This window comes from Phoca vitulina, unplaced genomic scaffold (assembly GCF_004348235.1).
Source record: "Phoca vitulina isolate PV1807 unplaced genomic scaffold, GSC_HSeal_1.0 scaffold68, whole genome shotgun sequence".
NCBI classification, from domain to species: Eukaryota; Metazoa; Chordata; class Mammalia; order Carnivora; family Phocidae; genus Phoca; species Phoca vitulina.
This window is the reverse complement of record NW_022589771.1, coordinates 6,173,501-6,198,378: the sequence shown is the minus strand read 5'-3', so window position 1 is coordinate 6,198,378 and position 24,878 is coordinate 6,173,501. Positions and strand designations below refer to the sequence as shown.

At 50.7% G+C, this 24,878-nt stretch overlaps 1 protein-coding gene across 2 annotated transcripts; it reads left to right on the top strand.

Moving 5' to 3' along the window:
* The first annotated feature begins 2,073 nt into the window (after positions 1-2,073).
* On the top strand, positions 2,074-13,297 carry U2AF1 (U2 small nuclear RNA auxiliary factor 1). 2 transcript variants are annotated; one of them, XM_032392630.1, is made up of 7 exons: positions 2,080-3,293; positions 7,113-7,179; positions 10,815-10,864; positions 11,024-11,122; positions 11,895-12,028; positions 12,124-12,216; positions 13,011-13,297. In XM_032392630.1, the coding sequence occupies exons 3-7, from the start codon at positions 10,835-10,837 to the stop codon at positions 13,156-13,158; spliced, it is 504 nt and encodes a 167-aa protein (XP_032248521.1). In that variant the 5' UTR covers positions 2,080-3,293; positions 7,113-7,179; positions 10,815-10,834; the 3' UTR covers positions 13,159-13,297. The 2 variants fall into 2 exon arrangements, with proteins under 2 accessions (XP_032248522.1, XP_032248521.1); XM_032392631.1 differs by lacking the exon at positions 7,113-7,179 and having other exon boundaries at positions 2,074-3,293.
* Positions 13,298-24,878: the final 11,581 nt, after the last annotated feature.

The window sequence follows — 24,878 nt, the reverse complement described above, 5'->3', positions numbered from 1 at the left end:
GGCGGCGGCGGGAGGCCCGGGCGGGCGGGCGGGGGGAGGGGCGCGGCGGCCCTTCCGGCCTCGGGAGCCGCGCGCCGCCGCCTCGTGGGCGCTCGGGCGGGCAGGCGGGCGCCTCGGCGGGCGGCGGGCTTCCGCTCGGGCGGCGCAGCCTCTCTCACCGGAGGAGGCTGCGCCGCGGCCCGCGGGCCGTCCCGTCTATTGGCGACCCGAGCCCCGCGTCTCCGGCTCCGAGCCGTCTCGAGTTGTGCCGAAGTTGTCAGCGTTAACCCCTTCCGCCTGCTCCAGCCTTAAAGGTCGTGTCGGGCAAGTGGTCTAAGGCTCGCCCGTGTTAAATCGTCCGATAACTCGGGGCGCCGATGGTGGGGGTTGTATTCACTCAGCGAGCCTCTCGGCGGGTGAGGCGACCATCGGGCGGGTCGTGAGAACACCGGATGTGAAGAAAGTGTGATGAACTTGGTCCACGTAAAAGACGTAACCTGATTTTAACGTACTCGGAGATGTGATTCCAGTACAGAGAAAAGCGGGGTCCCCCCCTTCGAGGTTGCGTGCCTGCCCTACCTGGTTGTTAGATTAAAAGCAAAAAATTTAATTCTGATTTTGATTGCCGCCTCAGGACGTTTTAATTCCCAGTGCGTTGACGGAAGTTTAAAGGGAATGTCTTCACTGAGGAACATAATTCTTACTTTGAAAACCTAAAGGCTAAGCTCTGGCTTAATCTACTTTTTGGATAGTTACCATGTTGGGGCTCTTCTGGGCTATACAAGGCTTACGTTAGTGTGTTCTTAGTGATAAGGCCCTGGGTTTGTCACAGATAATGTTTTAATACCACTTTTTCAAACACTGTGGGTTTTTTTTTATTATTTCTTGAAGATTTTATTTTTAAGTAATCTCTACACCCAGCGTGGGGCTGGAACTCAGAACCCTGAGACCAAGGGCACTGCTCTGTGGACGAGCCAGCAAGGCGCCCCCACACTTGACACTGTTTCTGTTTCCAGGATGCAGTCTATCTTGAAAACCTCTCGTGTTGTTTGGAAGAGGGGGTTATGTTTTTTAGTAGCAAAACCACAGGACGCAATCATCAGTCACAGTCACTCCAGAAACATTGTCGTCAACCCTAAGTCAGTCTCTGCTGACTTAAAGATGAACAAAATTTGGACTGTGATCTCAGGGAACTGGAGGGGAGGGGGTGCTTGTCCCGGGAAGGATAATTAAAGTAAAACGCACCAAAGCTGGTTAAGTGCTGTGGAAGAGGCTCGCTGGAGGCCCCGGGGAACTTACCTGTAAACATCATCCTAAACGAATGGCCAGCTCTGCTGGAGAAAGAGCCTTCTCTGAGCGTGGACTTAGGAAGATGCATCATTAATTTCATTCTTGAGCTTGTAATAGTGCCGTGACTTCTAGTCCGTGGATTTTTCTTCCCTGTTCTTGTAAAAAGCTCCTTCGGGTGGTGCTTTTGCTGTACTCGGCAACACTTTTAGTTTAGAAGTTTATTCCAGTAACCTTTTTTATATTCCTGATGTAAGTAACCACATTTCAGCCTGTTAGAGCCGTCGTATAGTAAAAGGCATGGCTTTAATTTGGGAAACAAGATTACTCATAGTCTCATTTTAGGGGGACTTGTGGGGTTTTAAGTTCCAGGAGACAGTATCAACTCCTAAAAAACGAAGGTGATGATTCCTGCTAACTTTTTTTTTCAAGCTAGAAGTAAAACGTAGGTGTGTACCAATTAAAAAGATTTAGATAGTCCTACATTTGAAGTTACGGACGTTTTCTAAATCCAAGCAAAGGTTAGTTCTCTAATTTCTTCTCTGTGATATTGGATCACACTTTTTTATTTTCTATCTTTTATTTCAGTAGTTTAATAAGTGGATCACTAAAAGTTTATTACTAGGAAAGTTTTGACTGATACACTAATCTCTAATTGAGCATTATGAAATGAAAGCCATCTCTGGAAGTACAGGAACAAAGATTGTTTTAATTATAGAGAATAGCTGGGTATTGTTCAGGTGGGGGTGTTGCCCATTCTGAGGTATTCTTAAAATAAGCTCTTCGTTTTCTGAAGATGTTAGTTATATATTCAACTTAAATTACATAAAGTAAAACTTAATACGATGAGTTTGCAAATATATATAGTAATCATTTGCCTCCCCTGATAAATTCAGACTTTCCCGTGTTTATTGCTACCTAATAATAAATCAGTGGCTAATTGGTATTTGTGAACCATCAGATTTTGTTGAGGCTAACTGGATCAGTTGTCTGAACATGGGGCACTTGCTAAAAAATTGAATCTACAGGGTAACCCTCCCACCTCTGCAAGTCTAATTTTGAATGGGGCCCATCCAGTAAGATTTCATAATTCCTCACAGGTCTGAGCCACCTGACGTTGCTGTCACGATGGCTGGATTGCTAGTTTTGATGATACCTGGATCATCCCAGTATTTGAACACTAGTAAGGGAGGAGGGCTTTGCGGTATAGGTAGAAGGTGGCCTTATGTAGGAACAGGCGAATGAATTCCCTAATAGCTTGTCTTTGGTGTATTGAAACCAGGAGACTGTTACTTCAGACCTGTGTTTGGAAATTTCCGGTTGGTCTGGCATCATGAATGAGAGAATATGGACTTCGTTAGATAATGATTGCATTTAACGAGCGCTATGTATGAAGCGCACACGCTGTCTCTGATTCTTGGAACAAAGCCACCTTGGCATTTTCCTCATTTTACAGATGGCTCCTGGGACCAGGAGAGGTGGGGTGACTTGCCCAAGCCCAGGTGACTCGTGGCAGAGTCAGGATCTTAACCCTCGCCGTGCTGTATTGGTGTCCTCAAGAGAGAATTTCATCATAGAACACTAGAGAACCGATACGTTTTTAAATTAAATTTAGTTTTAAACTAAATATTCTATTTAAGAGAAAACAATAGAGCAGAGCAAGTAGCTAAGAGTGGAGTGGATACGGATGAGGGGTCCTGGGGTAGGGTTCGAGCACCTGTCATTGAAAGAGCAGCGTGTTCGTCAGGAGGCAAATTAAAGCGAAGTCTTCCTGAAATGCTGCCGGGAAAGGGAAAGGTACCTGCTACCCCAGAAACCCGTATGCCTGTGTTTGCGTGAAGCAAAAGAAAAGCAGTTTGGTAGCATGTATCGTGGTGTTGACGTATGTGCATGTGTCCGTCTTCCCAGCAAAGTAATCCGCTCTTATTTTCCCTTACAGAGTCAACTGTTCATTTTATTTCAAAATTGGAGCATGTCGTCATGGAGACAGATGCTCTCGGTTGCACAATAAACCGACCTTTAGCCAGGTTTGTTTGTTTTTCCTTTCTTTTTTCTGTTTTCATGTAAATTATCAAAACTTCATGTACCTTACAGAGGCAGTTAATAATTTCCATGTATTACGTAGGACATTTTTTTCTCTAGTGGTTCTATTCTCCATTTGTGTTCGTGAGTTTGTTCTTCTGTTTAAATGAGAATGAGGCCGGTGAGCCACTCCAGGGGGCGGTCTGTGAGACAGGTCCCTCCTCTCACCGTTTGGGAAGCTTTTTACAAAGACGTGATCGGTGTTTGCGTGTCGGCTGTGCCTGGTCCCTGCCGCCTTGTCACCCCTTGTGCCCCTCCCGTAGGCGGGCCGGGCGGGGGCAGCTGCTTCGGCACGAACTTAGCTGCTTGGCGGGCACCAGTAGAAGTGGAGGCCAGCGGGCTTTGTGCTCTTTGCTCTCCAGGCAGCCGAGACCGAGCGAGCCGCCCACAGGAGGTGCTCGTGCCATTCTCAGCAGGGCTAGCTTGCCGCGCACCCAGGGCTTCTCCAGTAGTCCTGGGTGCGCCCCCTCTTTCAGGACCCCAGGTGAGGGGAGAGCAATGACATCATGTCATAGAAACATGAAAAATGGCCCTTGACCTTAGAAGCCGGGCATTTCCTTCCGTTACTTGCAGCCGGTCCGTTTGGTCAGTGGAGAGGTGCTGCCTGTTAGCCTGAGTTCAGGTCTGCTGGGGGCTCACATCAGTCAGAACCTGGGTTTTGGTAGGTTTTGTTCGTTAATCGAAGAGCAGGCAAGGGTTTGCACCCTACAGGTGATCACTGATGAGTTAAAGGGAGAAAGCAGCTATAATAGGGACAGAAAACTTCCGCCCATGTTTATCTGAATGTTTGGAATTTGAAAAACTATAGTCTTTCCAGACTGAGGACTTTTGAGCTCCTTTCAGCTTACGGCGAAGTCTGAGTGAGCATCTTCTGAACCATTGGGTAACTATAGTGTGTAGCCCCTGGAAGCTGCCGGACTCTGCCTTTGAGCTCACATTGTTCTGTTCACATCTTTTAAACTTCTGACAGAACAGATATTTACGTTTTCCTGTGAGTATTTAGGAAAATGAGCCAATTGCTATAAGAGAGAGACATTTGTATTTTCTAATTTAAGCCCATAGAAAACCCCACAGTGTAATGTGTTTTTAGAAGGAGGGTGATGGCTTCCTTTCCCCCATTATTCTACTGATAACAGCGTGGTTGGTATAACAAGAATCTATCTTAACTTACGAATATGTCTCTTTGAATTTCAGAATATCGGAGATCTTGCTTTAAACTTTGTTTATTGCAACTTTTTTTAAGTGCTTTGATTTATGAACTAAATCTCCCCAACTAAGCCGGTGGTCAGAGATTGGGCAGTAACCAAATGTCATAAGTGTCCACTGAGTTTTTTTATTTTGGGGGGTTACTTATAGATGTGCCAAGTGTTGGGCTGAGAGGGAAATGATCCTGTCAGGAAAGTTTTCTTTAAGCTATCCAGAGACACTTGGTTTATTTTCTATCTGAATCACTAATTGCCTCAGAATGTTAATGTGAAGTTAATTTGAGTACTGTGGGTCAAAAAGAGATAGTGATTCCATTAATGTTTGGTGGGGTCAGTTGTATGTGTTTACCTGAGCATCTCGTTCTGACTGGCTTGGTTGGTTGGTTGGTTTCAGGCAATCCTGACCTCCCCCGATTGTAATAGAACTGCATTGCCCCATTTGAGTGAAGTTTCCTTCACTGAACAGCCACTGCCAGATGACCTGAGTGAGACCTAAAATGAATTTCTTGTTGAATAATTAGGCTCAGTATAGCTCTGTATCAGAGTTGTTACACATGCTGGTGATTCCAGTTGAAAACGGAGTCAAGTCAACTTTGGGAAATAGCCGAGGCTTAGATAAGGTGACCCGGGGCAGTACTTGATGGCTCGGGGAAGATGCCACGCCCTGCAAGAAGGGTGTGCGTGTGTGCGTGTGCGTGTGCGTGGTCTGGCTGTTGGATGTTCCTCCCCTGGGGTTTCCCCACAGCAGACCTTTGGGGAGTACCCACACAACTTCTTTCTGGAAGTGTAGCTAGAAATAGAATGACTGCTTTTGTAAAACCACTCACCAAACTGCTTTGGACCTATGTTGTTGAGACTGAACATTTATTTTTCTAAATCATGCAGTTTATTCGTTCAGCTTGTAAAGTTCAGTGTGGGTTTCTTTTTAAGCTTCTTGCAGTGATGTGGACATTAAGATTCATGTAATATATTAGCCTACTAACTTAAACATGGTTTGTTTTTTCAGACAACTTGATTTTAAGAAGAACGGTACAATGTAAGGTTTCAAGTCTGCCTGATCCAGTTTAAAGCACAAGGGCTAAAAGGATTTTTTCCCCTTAAAAGAAGGATCGGAAAAGAACAGATGTTTAAGCTATTGTATTATGTAAACAGAGGTCCCCCCAAGCAAACAGGAATGTGTATAGGTGTCCGTGACAGTCAGGACACCCATTTGGTGCGCCTGTTTCCTGTGAGACCAGACAGCTTGATGGACTGCATACAGTCGACTGACATATTTGGTTTTAAAAAATATAATTTTGTGTGGGGAATATGATTATCATGTGAATTTTTTGACATCTTAGTGTCTGCTAGCTTGAAGTATAAGAAAACGTTAGTGTGATTTATTTTTCACTAAAACACTTGAATGACGTGGGACCACTGAGAATAACGGCTACAGTTTCTTCTTGGTTGCTGGCTGACTTGACCGAAGTCACTGCTCACACTCTGTTTTCATAATATGATGGTTTGGGTGTGCTCTTCAGAGGACAAGTGTCTGACTTGTGGGAAACAAACAAGCAAGCGTTGAGCCATTTGCAAACAAGTTGTCTCTTTGCAATTGTCTAATACATGCACAGCAGCCAGTAGAATTCCCCTTTTTATTTTTTTTTCCCCGCAGACCATCTTGATTCAAAACATCTATCGTAATCCCCAAAACAGTGCACAGACGGCTGACGGCTCACACTGTAAGTCCCACAGTTGGAGAAATTTTTTTAAAACAATGGTGTTAAAGAGCCCACTCTTAATTGAGACAAATAATGTTGGCTTCTGAGCTGCTGACATAGAGCTGTTGCAAACAGGACAAGGTGCTGGGAAGCCTTGGTACCTACAGCAAGAACCTGGTACTTGGCCACGTTCAGGAGGCTGTCGTCGGCAAGGGCGCTGGGGAGGCCTCTTCCCTGGGTTGACGTTTGTTAACAAGAGGGAGGGGGTCTGTCCAGGTGACACCTGACAGCTACCAGCCAATCACTGGTCTTTCCAGTGCCTGAACCCCTGGCCTTTATTAAGTTCTTTCTGTAAAGTTACAACTCTTAGGAATAATTAGGAATCAATAAGGTAAGTTGCCCGATAAGCGTGGGTTTTATTTCACCATTACAATTTTTCCTCTAGGAAGTGGAGATTTCATGATATGCAATTATTGTATTTCTCTGCTCCTGTGGTTTTTGTCATCAGTCGATGCAGCACTTTCTCAGCTCATGACGTGTTCTGTAATACGGAAGACCACTTTGGTAGTAACCTGCCAAGTTGCTTGCATTCTGACCTGGATTGGAACTTGGCAGTGGGAAGTCTTTGCGTCCCGTGAACAGAAATACAATATCAGCATATCATGGGATCTCTGTGACGTTGCAGTGTTAGGGCGCTCCAAGACAGCCACCAGCTAAGAGAAAACATCTCTGCTTCGAAAGAAAATAACTTGCTCTTTTTTCAGCACTGAGTCTTGACTGACGTGATCGCCACAGGAAACCGGTTAAGTGTTTAAATTTAATTTTCCATAATATAAAGTTGTTGCGTTTTGTATTTCAGACCATTGCCCTCTTGAACATTTACCGTAACCCTCAAAACTCTTCCCAGTCTGCTGACGGTTTGCGCTGTAAGTTCATACAAGTTCCTTCCCTGGTTCCCTGGGCTTGCGTGTCAGAGCTCAGTGTCCGCTCCACCTGGTCTGCCGCTGTAGGGTCAAGGACGGCCTTTCACTAGACGTGCCCAGAGCTTTTGTCCCACTGACCCCATGGAAGCCTCTGAGATTGGAACTCCTGCCCACTTAAGAAATGAAAAATGACCGGAAAGGATACCCTCCCTGTACCGTAGTTTGGAGCTGCTGCTCTTCCTTTACCTTGACCGTCATCCTAGGGGAGAGTATACTTGGAATTAAATGTGCAGTTACATCCTTCTCCTCTTAAGAGCAACAGTATTTGAAAGTTTCTCTCACGTTAAGAAACTAATTGTTCTGAAGTTATTTTTGAGGTTTTATTTTTTTATTAGACTTTTTCTTAAGCTCCATTCTGGAGCTCATGCTTTAATTGTGAGAGCATTGTTCCGAGGGCGTTTCCCAAATGAGGGTCCTCCGAGTTGCACGGACTCCCCGGAGTTTTCCTCAACGCCAGCCCTGTGCCAACTCAGTCCTTAATCAGAGTCCTTTGTGTAGCTGTCTGCAGCTGCAGGAACTAGCTTACTACGTGTGGGGAAGAGAAGGTGTGTTTGGCAGGGAAACGGGGCTAAACTGGGCATTTAGTAGATATGGCCCATTTCTTCCTGTTTTGGGAAGTAATTTAAGTTACAAACGTTGTGTTTCCTGAGGGGTAGTTTTTCAAGAACAGGATCCATGTTAGTGTCACTGGAAATTTCAGAAAGCTAAAATTTAAATTTTATGGCTCTTGAGCCATGGAATCAATTTCTTCATCTGGATAAATTGAAGCGAACATCCTGGACTCCTGTTAAAATCAAGGGGTCCAAACCAAACGGCTTCATTCACCAGTTTGTTTTGAAGCTGCAAAAATTCATAGAAGGTGCTGTCCACAGATGCCCCTGGATAGCCACAGATCTAAGTCCCAACACACCCTTGGCCCACAGCCCCTCAGCTTATAGGGCGATCTACACTGAGTGGAATGGTCCCAGCAGCATTGCCCACTTGGGCTGGCCCCAAACGGGGGGCCTCCCAGTTGTGCACATGTGAGTGCACGGGTCTGTGGGGGAGGGGCTTGTAAGGTTTTCCTGCCGAGACACTGTGTTTCTCCACGCTGATCCTGACCGGGTAGCAGATCATTTGTGTCCCTGAGTCTGATGGTAACAGGATTTACTTGGTAGCCCTTGTATTAAAATACTTGGTTTTGCTTTGTTTTCTTAAAGAAACAAGATCAATAGGTGGAGGGAAATGCTTATATATGGACTTATTAAATAATTTTTGTAACAACCCTGCCCTGGGGTAAAACGAATGAGAGGTTGATGATTGAGTAACAACAATTAATCATTCTTTGCCCTGATCGTTTACCTGGGGACTGCGGATGCTTCGTTGACAAAACAATGTTGGATTAGTTTTCTTCGTGTCTTTACCTGCGATTCACAGTGCTCTTGTTGTGCGTATGCTACAGAATAAAAGTTTAGCTGTACCAAATATTCTGATTATGGGGTCCAGATTCGAGAAATTAAATGAAATTCCGATTTTTCAATTTAGGAAGAAACCCATTTAAGCTGATGAACCTGCAACAGACGCTTCGAGTAAATTTCAACCAGTCGGGTTCATCAGTTCCCCTAAATTTACAACTTTTTATCGTACCCTTTCATCTATAGAATTATGAATCCCAGTTTAAGAATGTTTCTGTGAGAAAACTGGGTATTTTCAGGTGGTAGTCTGTAAAATTTATTGAGTCATGTAGATGACTTTGCAGTTACCGGTTTCTTAATCACTCATCTCTGTTCTGCCCGAGTCATTTGGTTGACTGAAAATTTTTAAGCAGAGTATAGAAGGTAAAATAGGCCCACTATGGAGCATTTTCAAATCTCACTTTACAGAAGTTTACTAAGATACCATACTGTTCTCCAGTGAGAGAATAGAATTATCATGAGTGCAACAGCATTTGAACCACCACCAGAGCCTGATTCTCAACACTACTAGCACTTTGAGCGTGCAAATATCTTTTGTCTTCATTTTTTTCTGATGTGAGAAGGGAATGTAAACATTAAAATCTGCCTTTTGGAATAGGCTTCTCTTCTCCCGACTAGCTGTTCTGTTGTTTAGAGCCTGATTTCTACCCAGGGAAGGAGGTTATGTTCACGATAGCTTTTAAATTGGACTGGGCCGTCAGGAGTAGTTGTTGCCTAATGCATTCAAGAGGTTTCGGGTTCTAAAGCAAGCTGGATTCCTGGAAATTCAAAAATAACTAAAATGCAGGAATCGGGGCGCCTGGGTGGCTCAGTCGTTAGGCGTCTGCCTTCGGCTCAGGTCATGATCCCAGGGTCCTGGGTTCGAGCCCCGTGTCGGCTCCCTGCTCAGTAGGAAGCCTGCTTCTCCCTCTCCCACTCCCCCTGCTTGTGTTCCCTCTCTCATTGTGTCTCTCTCTCTGAAATAAATAAATAAAATCTTAAAAAAAAAATTAAATAAAATAAAATGCAGGAATCCCCCCCTTCCCCCTCCCATGCATTAGCAAGTAAATTTAAACCATTCTCAGAATCCAAAGATTAAAGTTCTTGTCCATAAAGAGAAGGTTTTCCAGAGAGCTAGGAAACTGCTCCGGGGCGGCCCAGTGGGTAGATCCGAGTGCCTTGGCTCCAGCACCCTCAGTGGGGTGCGCCAGGTGAGGCCAGGAGTGTGGTCATGGAAGGGGGCAATTGAACATTAAGCTGGCCCAGCCTTGAAGCCACTCAGCCTTTGTAGGTTCCTTGATCTAGCTGTGTGGAACACTGGTTTATTGACTTGCCAGCTTTGTGATTTCTCAGATGTAGGTTAAGAGAATTCTAAAATTTGAAAGGTAACATTTAGTAGAGAGAATGATAATGAGGATAGAATGTAAATTTGAAAAAGTCTATCCACACAGTGGATGTGATTTCACTTAGTGCATGTGAATTATGAAGAATAAACTTGATGGAAATAGTTCCAGAATATAAAATAAGAATGCTTTCTTCAGCAAAGCATTGTAACTTTCCCTTTATTCAGGGGCATGCGAAGTACTGTAATTGAACTTGGTAATTATCGTACTGAGTCTTTATTTATGGTCATTTGGGTTTTAATCGCATCAGAAAGAATTTTATAATAGCATTGTGTGGCTGCTAATCTGTAAAAGAAATTAGTCAGGAACATTAGCTCTTAATCACTTACCCTGATTTCAACTTCTTTTATTTTAGCCTAATAAAGAGGAAAAAATCAGTGTGATTCTTTGGCCTCTATTTTAAATCGTGAAAGGAAGAAAATTTTCATTTAAAAAATTTCTTGAGGGTAATTTTTTTCCTTACACTTTCTGAAAACATGGCCCTTTGATGCTGATTAAAACTTGTTGTGATTTTAATAGCCAGCATTGAGACTGTCATAAGGGGCATTTAAAAACCTCACCACACTTTAAAACTGTAACAATTGGCTGTCCCGCAGTTATCTCCAGTGCTCCAGTAGAACGCAGCTCCGTTGTGTTTCCTCTCTAGATAATCTCATGTGTGTTACTGTAGCAGTTTGAGTTAACGCAGAGTTCTCTTGGTTAAGGTTCCCTCTCTAACCAGCAAGATTTCTGTTGTTTCCAGGCGCTGTGAGTGACGTCGAGATGCAGGAACACTATGACGAATTTTTTGAGGTGAGATACTGTTGGAAAGTGATAGACCTGTTTGCCTTTTCTGTTTGGAAGGCATTAAATTTTTTTCCTCATTAATAGATACACTTGAATAGGAGTTATATTCAGTTACTCCTTTATCTTTAATGTATCGTGAGCCTTAAACCCCTGTCCTCCCCGCAGGAGGTTTTTACAGAAATGGAGGAGAAGTACGGGGAAGTTGAGGAGATGAATGTCTGCGATAACCTTGGAGACCACCTAGTCGGGAACGTGTACGTCAAGGTGAGGAGAGTGTGACAGGTGGGGGGTTGTGTCTCCTGACTGATGCGGCTGCCGAGTGCAGACCCCGGGCCTCCGGATTTTAGCTGTGAACTTGAAAGTTCTGAGCGCTCACTACTAGCCGTGGATTTTCATGCGCTCAGGCGTTTGCTGGCTGGAGCCCGGGTGTGGCAGCGGCCTGGGGGTGCGGGAGGGAGGGACACCACGGTCACCGGCTGCTCTTCCCTGTCGGGATCTCCGCAGCTGTTGCTGATGGGCTGTCTAGACGCAGAAGTTGGTTTATTTATTTATTTATTTATTTATTTGAGAAAGAGAGAAAGCACATGAGAGGGGGAGGGTCAGAGGGAGAAACAGACTCCCCGCCGAGCAGGAAGCCCGATGTGGGACTCGATCCCTGGACTCCAGGATCATGACCTGAGCCGAAGGCAGCCGCTTAACCGACTGAGCCACCCAGGCGCCTCAGGAGAAGTTGGTTTCTATGTGTGGTTTCTTCTTCCCATTTTTTTAAACTTCTGTGGCCTACACAAATCATCACATTTGCTCTTTTAACCGTATGAATTTGAAAGTCAAGGTCGTGTGTATCTGGTATGATTTGGGGCCATCACAAAATTAAGTGATCTGATCGCAAATAAAGGATGGTCTATTTTTTAATGTGCCGTGCAACATCACTCTGCTTTATTTGACCCCGTGAATATGTAACTTGTATTTGGACTGGGAACGGGAGGTCCTTCTGGGGAAGGCGCGGGCCGCAGGCATCTCTGCTTCACCTTTGCAGTTCCGCCGTGAGGAAGACGCGGAAAAGGCCGTGATCGACCTGAACAACCGCTGGTTTAACGGGCAGCCCATCCACGCGGAGCTCTCCCCGGTGACCGACTTCCGAGAGGCGTGCTGCCGCCAGTACGAGATGGGGTAGGTGACGGGGTAGGTGACGGGGCGGGCGCGGGGCGCGGGGGGCCGGGCTGGGGGGGGGCGGCGTGCCACATGTGGGCTCTGCTTCCCCGCAGGGAGTGCACGCGAGGCGGCTTCTGCAACTTCATGCACCTGAAGCCCATTTCCAGAGAGCTGCGGCGGGAGCTGTACGGGCGTCGGCGCAAGAAGTGAGTCCTTCCGCGGCCTCGCTGCCGTGCACCTGCTCGAGGAGAGCGGGGCCTCGGTGTGAGAGTCACCGTTGGGGATGCAGGGTGTATTTTAGGGCACGAAGCGTACTTTTCAAAGACTATCCCACGCACACGTCCTGCGAGCCCTCAGTACCTGGGTGAGGGGACGGGGGGCAGGAAGAGTGGGCTCGTGAACGCGGGGTTTACTCCCTCAGATGGCGGGACTTCGCATGCGGAGGGTTTCCTCTGGGGGCTCCTGCTTCGTGTGGGTTTGCTTTGGGGGGAGGGACCACGCGCAGAATCGGGCAGAGTCTGTGTGTCTGGGCCTGGTGTCAAGGGGCAGCCTGTGGGACCACAGAACAGAGGCCGAGCCTGGATGTCAGGAGAGGCCCCCTGTCCCGCCTGGCTTGCGTTCTGACCCCGGGGGTTCTCACCCGTCTCCCCTCAGACGGGGACCAGGAGCTGCACACGTTGTTTGGTGATGGTTCCGTTGTCAACAAAGCACGGGAGGGCAGGGCTGGGGCACTGTGGTGGTTCCACAGTCCCCGACCCTGGGAGCTGGCGCCCCGGAAGCGCAGGCCGTGGGGGGTGACCTGCCCCGCGATCCCACCAAGTCCCTCTTTTTCCCTGACGGAGCGCGTCTGTGGTGTGGGCGCGCAGTCCCCTGGGAGCGGTCTCCCTGTACCCGTGCTGTCCCCCGTCGGGGTAGAGTGTGCAGAAGCGGTAGTCGTTGCGGGGCTTCGTGGCGGGCTCTGCTGTGGATGCACAGCTTTGTTTCTTTTTCTTGTTCGCAGGCATAGATCGAGGTCCCGGTCCCGGGAGCGTCGCTCTCGGTCTAGAGACCGTGGCCGTGGTGGCGGCGGCGGCGGTGGCGGCGGCGGCGGGGGACGGGAGCGCGACAGGAGGCGGTCGAGAGACCGTGAGAGATCTGGGCGATTCTGAGCCGTGCCGTTTTTACCGTATGTCTGCTAGACAGTGTTGTAGTTGATTGACCAAACCAGTTCATAATGGGAATTTTTTTTAAAAAACAACAAAAAAAAACAAAGATGGGTTTCTGAATAAAATTTGTAGTGATACAGTACTTCTGGTGCAGCTTATTTCTCGTGGAAAGTCCCTAACTCTCTCCCTTTGCAGCTGTGCTCGTCATCCGTCCCGGAGGCGAGGATTAATACCCATCCGTGACTTGGGTGTAAACGAAGCCATGGCTTCAGACTTAAGGTGTGAGGTCAAACCCCCCCACCCGCCATCCGCTAAGGGAAAATTCACCCGGGGGACAGTCAGACTTGTTACCAGTTCCCTATGTGCTAACTAGCAGTCCGGCATTTCCCCTCCGAGGCTCCTAGGGAGCGTGGCACGGGGGGCCGGGGGGCCGCGTGGGCACTCACGGGGGGCTGTTGGGTCGGATGCCGTCTGCGGCCCACCTTTCTTACCCAGAGCCGCCGTGAAGCAGGAGTGCTGCCCAAAACCTGGCTGTTCCCAGAGCTGCAGGAGAGCCCCTGGTCCCATTTCTGTGTGTCATCATAGCCGCTGGCTTGGCCCTGGACAGCTGCAGGGACGTCACACAGACTCCCTGCGGCGCAGGGCGGCGGCCTGTGTGCCGTGGGGTGCCACTGATGGCTTCCCGCCTGCTCCAGGCCCGCGCATGCCCCGGCTGGGGGCGCCTCGTCCCCAGCAGAGACCACATCGCCTGGCACACCGCGGCGTGGTTCTCGGGGACGGCCCTGCGCCTGGCGTGGGAGGAGGCACCCCCTGGCCCTGGCGACCACGCGGGGCGTATGTGGGAGGAGATCCTACTTGACCAGGGTTGGGGTTTTTTTGGTTGTTTTTTCACGAACATCTGTTTTTACGTAATGAAAATCTTTTTTTTTTTTTAAGATTTTTATTTATTTATTTCACAGAGAGACACAGCGAGAGCAGGAACACAAGCAGGGGGAGTGGGAGAGGGAGAAGCAGACTCCCTGCCGAGCAGGGAGCCCGATGCGGGGCTCGATCCCAGGACCCTGGGACCATGACCTGAGCCGAAGGCAGACGCTTAACGACTGAGCCACCCAGGCGCCCCTGTGTAATGAAATTTTTAAAAAGTGATTCTAGGGCGCCTGGGTGGCTCAGTCGTTAAGCGTCTGCCTTCAGCTCAGGTCCTGGGATCGAGTCTCGCATCGGGCTCCCTGCTGAGCAGAGAGCCTGCTTCTTCCTCTCCCTCTGCCTGCGGCTTCCCCTGCTTGTGTGTTAGCGCGCGCGTGCTCTCTCTCAAAAATCTTAAAAAATAATAATAAAATAATTTTTAAAAAGTGATTCTAATAATGGAACATGAGTTGCGTTGGTTTCGAAACAGAGTTCATATGTGTGGTGACAGGCAGATGCTGGGGCATGAATTGGTGGCAGTTCTGAGTTGGTGAGCTAGGAAGTCTTGTCTCCATACTCCCAAGCGTCAGTACCAATACTTCAGTTTTTCTCCCCAAGTTTGGTCAAAGTTGAGATTGTTGGGTAATTTCCACCATATCTGAAGGGAGGGAATGTGGCAAACATTTTATTTTGTATTTCTAAGATTAGAATCCCCTTTTCCTGTGAAAGTTCCTATTAAAATGTACACGAAAGTCCCACCAAAAGTGCCTTTTTTTTTTAAGATTTATTTAGAGCGAGCGGGGAGGAGGGGCAGAGGGAGAGAGAGGATCTCAAGCAGACTTCTGCCCAGCACGACGCCAGACGCAGGGCTCGATCTCATGACCCTGAGATCACGACCTGAGCCGAAACCCAGAGTCAGTCGCTTAACCGACAGCACCACCCAGGCGCCTCCAAAAGTGCCTTTAAACATCACCACTGACATTGACGGAAGAAGGACGAGCTTACAGAGTAAACCAGGAACCCCGCACCACCGCTCCCTCCGCACCCGCGACGGGCCTGGGGTAGGAGGACAGAGGGTCCGGCCGCCGGCTCGGGCGCGCGGTGGGTGGGGAGCCGCCCAGCACAGAGGCGCGGGGGGTCTACGGCGTGGTGGGCCGGCCTCCCACACCCCAGGCCCATGGAGATCTCCGTGCAAAGGGAAAGAGCCACCTGAAATCTTTGCGATTTGTAATGAGCTCAGGTCCAGGGAATATCACTAAAAGGTTTCTTGTCCTGAATATCATATGCTGAGTCTTCAGACCGAAACCGAACGGAGAGTGAGGATAGCAGGTGAGCTCCGCTCTTACGGAGGGCTCCCCAAAACTCGCCAGTTGACTGTCTACCTGAGGCCTGTGCTTGGCTTGCTCTTGGGACACGGGGCCTAACACACAAGCTGACGGTGTGCACGGGTATATAGTGGATAAAATCATTGTAACCGTGTCACACGGTGGCGGACAGGGTCACCTCTGCCTGCAAATCTGTGAAAATTCACTTCTTTTGAATGAGCTCATGTTGGAGAAAGGTGGGTGATGTGATTGCAGCATCTAAACTGAGCGGTTAATTAACACTTTCTCACCATTCAGGATTCCTTGTTTCCCGAAGGGATAGAACTGCAGGTGAGTTCTAAAAAATAAAGTCTTGGCTCACAGCACAAACAGAATGGTGTCACACGTTCACTTCCGGAGCCTTTGTGATGGACGGTCAGGCTGTCCCACGGGGCGCGCAGGGGTGACCCTGGTGGGGTGTCGCATGGGGCGTCACTCTAGCTCGGTGCTTCCCAGCCGCAGGGGTCTTCCCAAAGAAACAAGATCAACATGAGAGTCTCAACTTCTGATTTGCTAGGTGGGACTGTTCAAACTGCTCCTGTCAAATTTCACTCTTGTTTCATGAAAGAACGCTTTTTATGTATGTGTTTTGAAGATTTTATTTATTTGACAGCACAAGCAGGGGGAGTGGCAGGCGGGGGGAGAAGCAGGCCTCCCGCTGAGCAGGGAGCCGAACACAGGACTCGATCCCAGGACCTGGGATCATGACCTGAGCCGGAGACAGACAACCGACTGACGACCGGGGCAGCCAGCCCAGAAAGGGCTTTTCAAGTGTTCATTATGGATGTTTGTAAACCTGCGGAGACGTCGAGACTGTCAGGAGGCCCCAGATGCTTTAAGTTTGTGCCCCTAACCTGCAGACTGCCACGACAGGCGCAGGAAAGCCAGCCCTCGGAGACGCTCCGCCCTGCACAGCTCCCGCCTTCGGTCTCGGGTCTTCCTGTGTCCGGGGCCCGGCAGCCAGAGGCCTTCCCAGCACCGCCCGTGGGGGCGTCAAAGTGAGCAAACGGGAGTAAATGCCTCGTCGGCACTTAGGACGTTCAGCTGGCATTTCGGGGCGAGACAAGCAAGGGCTCGACCCTTGAGAAGTGGATGCTCGGACGGAAGGGCGGGTCAGGGGACTCGCTCCGAGAAGTGTTCGGGGCAGACGAGTCCGTCCAGGGCCGTGCGGCTGAGACCCTAAAGGCTGAAGGGGGGAGACAGACGGGGTCACCGAGGTCCAGTCCCGGTCCTTGCCAGGCACGGGGATTCGGAGGAGCCCGAACACGGCCACAAGGAAGGGACCTCATTGGATCGGGCTCCGTCCCAGTTGATCCACACAACCTTTTGAGACTCGAGGAAACCGCGTTGGTTGCTGCCCACACTGTGCCAGGCAGGCAGCTGGACAATGCAGCCGGGGAGTGTCGGCAACAAGAGGAAAGGCGGATGGAGGAGCAGAGCGCCCGCCCGCCCCTCTCCGTCCGCCCTGGTCGCCGCCCCCTGTGGGATTGCATCCCTCGGGCGGAGAGCAAGGCGGCCGCGACCCGGGAAGGACACCTCTTCCCCCGAAACGCCCAGTGTCTCATGCCCCATTGACCCAGTTCAGTGCGACTTAATTTTCATGAGAAAATGAACAGCTTCCAGGCTCTTTCTATGAAATGAGTATGAAAACTGATGAAACCTCACAAAAATGGGAGAGACACGCCAACTGCAAGGGAGTTTCGGTTCTGAATATGGATATGAACCCCTGAAATAAACTACTGGCAGACAGCGTCTAGCAGCCCTTTAAAATAAATACGCCGCCGGGGGCTGGCTGCCCGGTGGGTAGATATGCGACTCGTGATCCCCAGGCCGTGGTGTTTGGGGGGAGCTGCGTGATGCATTCAGCGAAGTACCGCGAACAAGTAGGAAGAGCTGAAGGAGCAGCAGGGCCACCAGCCCCGGCCGGGCCCTGCCCGCCACAGAGCTCTCCTCGGGGACCGCTCCGCGCCCGCGGTCGCTGTGTTCTTGCGATCCCCGTAAGCGTCATGAAGCGTTGCAGTTTTACCAGGTTTCAAGTTTTATAGAAGCGGCATCTTTATGTATCACCGGGCTTGCCCCTGCTAGGCTTCTTCACGACATCCTGTATGTTTGCACACAGCTGCCTTCAAATTTGCAGCTTGAGGTCCGCCCACGGCGAGGAGCAGAGCCGTGCCGCCCACCTTACCGGCTGGAAGAACAGGAGGGCGCCTCCGGCAGAGGGAACAGCGGTGGCCAACTCCCCGAGGCGAGGAGTGGCCCGGGTGCACCAGGATCCCCATGGGGTAAACGCACCCCTGACGCCCTGGCTCACTTCCCAGTCCCCCACGTGTGCACCGAGGGCCACTGCGGTTCCTTCGCTGGGGACCGACCGGCAGGGGGCAGCCCCCACGGGATGGAGCGGTGCCCGCCTGCAGGCCCGGAGACCGAGGGGCCCCCTGCTGGCTCCGGGGGCCCCGCTCAGAACTTCCTTCCGCACGCAGCTGCTCGGGACTGGGCTGGGGGTGGGGGCGCCGACGGGGGTCCCGGGGCACGAGCAGCATCTCGCACAGCGTGACCAAGGACAGCATGCCCGAAGGGAGTGGGGGACCTCTCCCAGGGCCGCGGGGGCTGGGGAAGGGCCCGGACGCTTTGTGTTGAGGTCGCGTCTCACTGCCGCGTGGACAATAGACCGAGGCCGGAGGCGGGCAGCCGGCGCAGAAGCTGTGGCTGAGCGGCGGCGGGGGCGGCTCAGGTCGGGGGGCAGGGCGCAAGGCCGTGGAGTCTGGGGTAGGCCCCTGGGGGTTCAGTCCGCCTCTCCCGTGCATTCTCAGGCCGCTCACGCCTCCGTGGGAGGCACCTGTTCCTGTCTTTGCTCTTTGCTAACACATGGAGTACTCTGTCTGCTTCTGGTGTTTCTGGGAGTTGCTTACACATTGTCTGCGACGCGTCCTCTGTCCCGTGCACTGCACACACTGGTCCTGGTCTGTGGCCTTTTCCCTCGCTCAGGGTGTCTTTGGACGAACACGTGTCTTCTAACTCAGTTGGGTCCAACGTATCTGCCTTTTGTCTGCGGACAGGGTTTTCTGCTCCTGTTTGAGAGATCTTTGCCCCCCACGTTCCCGCTGATGCGTCTCACCTTTTTCCCGTTGGGTCTGTGGCTCCTAGCCAGTCACTTCGTGCGTGTGGTGTGAGATTCATTACGGCTCTGTGTGGATTTCCGGTTGCCCCAGCACTGTGTGTCGTAAGAACAACCACCTTTCCCTGCTGAGGCGAGGGGTGCCTTTGCACACACGTGTGGATGGGTCCGTTTCTGGATTCTCTTCTGTCCGTGGTCTGTTTTGTGTCCTCGAGCCCAGCATGTATTTGGAATGAACGAGAGCCCATAGGCTTTGCCTCCAAGGGCGTTCGCCTTAGCAGATTTGGAGGGGAGGTGGGGCTCCATCAGCTCGATCCGATAAAGCCGCCTGGAGAACCTGAATTTGGGTCTTACGGCCCAAAGAACAAAACACCACCTGCATCCATGGTGTGACCCGGGGACAGCTCACCTGAAGGACAGCCGGGGTCTGCAGAGCACGCACAGGAGTCCTGGATCAGTGTTGTGTCATGGGGGACAACAGACAAGTCAGGGTCAGCCTGGTCGCACACTGATCAGACTCACCACTCTGCTCCTGGGACAGGGAGGGACGGTGAGACCCGGGGCGGGAGTGTCCCCGTGGAAACGTAATACCGTCATCCCCACCCTCAGTGCCCCGCTCAGCCCGCGGGGGAGAGGCCGGCGCCCAGAGTGGGCTGGGGAGGGGGCCCACCCCCGTCCAGGCGGCCCTCCCCCAGCCGCTGCCCGTCAGGGCTCCTCCTGGCTCCACAGACGGAGGGAGGCCTCTGCCCCGACAAGGTGTTGAAGACGGGAGACCACGCGGCATCTGCGGTGGGGGCTTCCCTCTCCCCCGGCCCGTCTCCCGTGACACCTGGACCCGCTGTCCCGGGAGGGTCCCCAGCAGCTGTGCAGGAGACGGGGCAAGAACAAGGCTGTGTTCTAACAGCTCTCCTCCCACGCCAGATTCCTCAGAACACGTCCGAGGCCGGATCACCTTCCCTCTTCCAAGCTCAAGGCCTCTCGCTCCACATCTCACGTGATGGAAACTTTCCCACCAGCCCGGAGGCCCACAGCCGGCCGCCTGCCCGTGTTCGGGGAGCAGCGGGACAGGCCCGAAAAGAGAGCACGGCAAGTGCACACGGCCCGTCAGGAGAGGTCCCCGGCCCTGGCCGTGGCCTCCCACAGGCCCATCACTCGTAGGCGCGCAGTGTGGCTCTGAGGGAGGGGACCTGTGTCCCCCTGAGGCTTGCTGTTAGAGGGAGCACGAGAGCTCTCACCCCCGTCCCAGGACAGACTGCATTCTTTTACTGAGAAGGTGCGGGGCCTAAACTTGGCTCACTCACAGCTGGAGCCTCCTTGGGGGGCACATTAGACCCGAACATCTCCACCTGCAGCCGGAGGACAAATACACTCGCACCTGCTTCAAATCCCAGGTCTTTTTTTTTAAAACAAGTTGAAACACATGAAATTGCCAGTGTTTGTAGGTCAAATAAGATCAAACATCAGCAATTGCACGTGGTTCAGCCTGACATTTCCCAAGGTCAGGTTGTTTGCTGTTGCAGGAGGAGCAAGGAGCGGAGCGGGGAAAAGCAGAGACCAGGAGCCTGAATCCTGGGTCCAAATCCTGGCTCTGCTCACCACTAGCCGTAGACGTTGGGCAGGTCGCTCCACCGCTCCATGCCTCATCTTCTCTGTCAGGTGATGGTGAAGCAGTGTGTTTCTCCTCCAGTTGTGACGAGGATCCCATTTGTGGATTTAGGTCAAGTTCCTGAACAGTGCCAGGCATGTACGTAGTGAGTGCTCAGTAACGGTTAGTTATTAGGAGCAAGACCGTCAGTAACAGAAGGTAGAAGGTGGGTGAAGGCCCAGAAGCGCAAGGAGAGGGATCATTAGGAACCCCACGAGGCCTGTTTTACAAAGTGTAGCACTCACAAGTAGTGTAAAAAGTTGTGAGTATAAAACTCACACGCTGAAACGTGACAAAACATTGTTGAAAGAAGTAAGGGAGACCTAAAGAAATAGCCATCCCATGTTCATGGACCAGAAGACTTACTCCCCACATCCAGAGGAATACCGTATTTGGGAATACCTTTAATCAAGGAAGTGCAAGACTTGTACACTGAAAATTACAAAACAGTGCTGAAAGAAATTAAAGAAGACCCAAATAAACGGAAAGCCAGCCTGTGTCCCCAGTTGGAATATTTCCCATTGTTAAGATGGCAATACTCCCTAACAGCAGTCTGCAGATCCGACGTAATCCCTACCACAATCCTAACGGCCTTTCTGCAGAGATAGAAAAGCTGATCCTAAAATTCATGCAGAATTTTAAAGGGCGGTAAACAGCCAAGAAAATCTCAAAGAACAAAGTGGGAAGACTTGTAGTTCCTGATTTCCAAACTTACTACAAGTCACAGTAATAGAAATGGTGTGGGCCTGGCATTAGGGCAGACACAGAGACCAGCGGGACAAAACTGAGGGTCCAGAAAGAACCTTACTCCTCTGGTCAGCCGATTCTGACAAGGGCGCCAAGACCAGTCGACGGGGAGAGAACAGTCTCTTCAACAAATGGTGTTGGGACTGCTGCTTATCTACGTGCAAAGGAAGGAAGTTGAATTCTTACCTCACACCATAAATTTAATTCAAAATGGGTCAGAAACCTGAACATAAGAATTAAAATCATGAGGGGCGCCTGGGTGGCTCAGTCGGGTAAGCATCTGCCTGCGGCTCAGGTCATGATCCCAGGGTCCTGGGATCGAGTCCCGCATCAGGCTCCCTGCTCATCGGGAAGCCTGCTTCTCCCTCTCCCACTCCCCCTGCTGGTGTTCCCTCTCTCTCTCTGACAAATAAATAAATAAAATCTTTAAAAAAATAAACAATAAATATTTTTAAAAATTAACATTATGAAACTCTTTGAAGACAACCTGGGGAAGATCTGAATGACTTGGGTTTGGCACTGGTTTCTTAGATATGATGTGAAAGCACAAGCAACCAAAGGAAAAATATGTATAAATTAGGGCTTATCAAAATTAATGAATCGATCCACTTTTGTGCATCAAAACACACCATCGAGAAAGTGAAAAGACACCCCACAGAATGGGAGAAAATATTTGCAAACCCTGACCCCTGACAAGGGTCCAGTACAGAATATGTAAAGAACTGCTAACAACAACAGAAGACAAACAAGCCAATTTAAAAGTGGGCAAAAGGGGCGCCTGGGTAGCTCAGTCGTGAAGCGTCTGCCTTCAGCTCAGGTCATGATCCAGGGTCCTGGGATCGAGCCCCGCATCGGGCTCCCTGCTCAGTAGGAAGCCTGCTTCTCCCTCTCCCACTCCCCCTGCCTGTGTTCCCTCTCTCACTGTGTCTTTCTCTGTCAAATAAATAAAGAAAATCTTAAAAAAATAAAACGTACAAATAAGTTATGGGGACAATAAATAGCATTTGTTTTTATTACTTAAAATAGATATTGTCAAAAAATAAAATAGATATTATCTGAGGTTCATGAATCAAGGAAGAGAAATACAGGATATTTATCCAAATTATGGAGATGAATACCGTAAGAATAAAAAAACAATTGGCCGAAGAGATTGGCTCTGAGACCTGGGACTGGGGGTGGGCAGAGGTGAGAGGCTTCTTCATCACCCACGGGGACGGTCTCTCCCGCGGTCCTGTATCTAGAAGACCACCCCCCCAATCTCCTTCCCCAGAATGGCTCACACCTTCCTCGGAGCCGATCACCCGCCCCCTCCATGAGCTGCACACCCTTCTGCGGCCCTGAGGGACGGGGTGCAGTGGCAGCAGACGCCCCCCCAGACACCCATTCTCTCCCAGTTCAGGAAGTCTGAGGTCAGGGCGGGGGCAGGGCTGGTTCCTCCGGAGGCCTCACTCCTGGGCGTGTGGATGCGCCTCCTCCCTCATTTCTGTCTCTCCTGCGGCTTAGGACACCAGTCAGACCGGGTACAGGTCCCCCGCCCCCCAAAACCCGGTGTATGTTGACGACCTAAGCCCCGGTGGGAAGGTATTGGGAGGCTCGGTGCCTCATAAGAAGAGACTGGAGAGCTGGTTCCCTGCCCGCCCCCCACCGTGTGTGCGAGCCAGGGAAGCAGCCCTCCCCAGGCCCGAGCCTTATCTTGGACCTCCAGCCTCCAGAATGTGAGAAATAAATGTGTGTTGTTTAAGCCAGGGCCCCCCTCTTGTTAAGGAATCTATTATTATGATGCTGGATGAAATGGTAAGGAAGACTTTCTTTTTCTTTAAGTGATCTCTATGCCCAGTGTGGGGCTGGAACTCACGACCCCGAGATCAAAAGTCACACGCTCCGCCGAGCCGGCCAGGCGTCCCCGGAAGGGAGACTCCATTCAAGACTCTTGCAGTGGGCATGTGGCCGTAGAGAGAGTTTGGGCTCAGCGCCAAATATGAGGACAGCTGGGGGCAGACAGTCAGGGAGCAGGGGGGCATCAGGGCTGCGCACATTCTTGCTAGAGGGGGGGGGGGGGGGCAGGGGCTTCTCCATGCGGGGGGGGGGGGGGCGGGGGACGTGAGGCACTTGATCAGGTATGACAGTGATTGAATAGGGGGGTGTCTCTCTAAACTCAGTAGGATTCTTGCTAAACCTGGCGAGGCAGGCTCAAGCGGGGGCGGGGGGGTGGGGGGACAGGGCTGGGGGCTAGTGAAGAAGAGGTCAGAGGAGCCTGGCCAAAGGTCGGTCACCCTAATGGCCTCATTTTCACTTTGTCACCTCATTAACTACCTACAAACACAGTTACATTCTTAGGTGTGGGGGTTGGGACCTCTGCACAGGAATTCGGGCCCATTGGAGAAATGTCCCCATCCCAGGACTGGGGCAGGGCGTCCAGATGGGCCTGAAACACCTCGTGTGACAGAAAACAGGGTGTTGGAGCACCTGGTCGGTGAAGCGTCTGCCTTCGGCTCAGGTCATGATCTCAGGGTCCTGGGACTGAGTCCCTCATATCCAGCTCCCTGCTCCGCGGGGGTCGGCTTCTCCCTCTCCCTCTGCTTCTCTGCCTACTTGTACGCGCATGCTCTCTGTCAAATAAATAAATGAAATCTTTTAAAAAAATAAAGGACAGACCGGAATGCACATTGGTGTGAATCACTGAGTAGGTACGAACGGGCGAGGCCCAGCTGCGGTGTTGGAATGCCAAATAACAAAGGTAGAGGGGGCCACGAGCTAGAACAATCCCCCCAGGCAACCTCTGCCATCGAAATGGATTCAGGCAGACTCTCCAGGGAAGCTTAGCCCAGAGAGCGCGGGTTTGAGGAGGTAACCGGGTATTTCCAAAGCATCTCTCCAAAGATACTTACTAGTTACAAAGCGTGAAACCTGCAGCTTCCCATCGGAGAATCCCCGCCGGAGAGGGGCCACGCAGACACCCCCCGTCACCCCCGTGCCTTCCCCCAGGAGGCCATCCCCGCGCCAATCACAAGGAGACATCGGACGAATCAGGGACATTCCACCAGACGTCTGTCCTGTCCGCGTCACCAACGCCCGTGGCTTCCTGTAAGAGCGCCCGCAGGGGCCCGGCCACTGGGTGCGGCGCTCGGGGACTCGCCCGAGGTGCTGGCCAATGGACTGTCGGTTAGATCATGGGTTTGTCCAGTGGTAACTTTTTATTTTCGGTTTGGTTGTCTTTTAAAGACTTAATTTCTCTACAGCAGTTTTAGCTTAACTTCTTGATTTTGACCGCTATCTTGTGGTCATGGAAAACAAATTCTTTTTCAGAAACAGACACTGAAGTAGTTGGTAAAGGGAAGCCATGTCTGCAGCTTAATCTTAACCATTCAGCAGAGCCAGCCGGTTAGATGACATAAATAGATGGCACGTCCTCACGTTCGTATTATAGAGACAGACCGAGACACAGTGTGAAGAAAAGGCAATGAAAATTTAACATTTGGAGGCACCTGGCCGGATCAGTCGGTGCAGCACGAGACTCTTGATCTCGGGGTCATGAGTTCAAGCCCCACGTTGGGTGTAGAGATGACTTAAAAATAAAATCTTAAAGAAAAAAAATTTAACATTTGGAAAATCTGGATGAAGGGCATCTGGGAATTCTTACTCTTCTTGCCACTTTTCTGACAGTCTGAAATTTTGTTAAAATTTTAAAAAGTTTTTTTTAGTACTTGGGCGCCATAACAAATCACTATAAACTTGGACAGCTAGAAGTCCAAAAGGTGCGGGCAGGGCAGCTGTAGGCTCCGGGGGAGGGTCCTTCCTGCCCCGCCCAGCTCGGGGGTGGGGGGTGGTGGGGTGGCCCGAGCCCCTCGTCCTGGGCCAGCATGACTTCCGTCTCTGCCTCAGTCGTCCCAACTTCTCTCTTCTTACAAGGACACTGGTCATACTGGATTTAGCATTCCCCCCCCCCCCC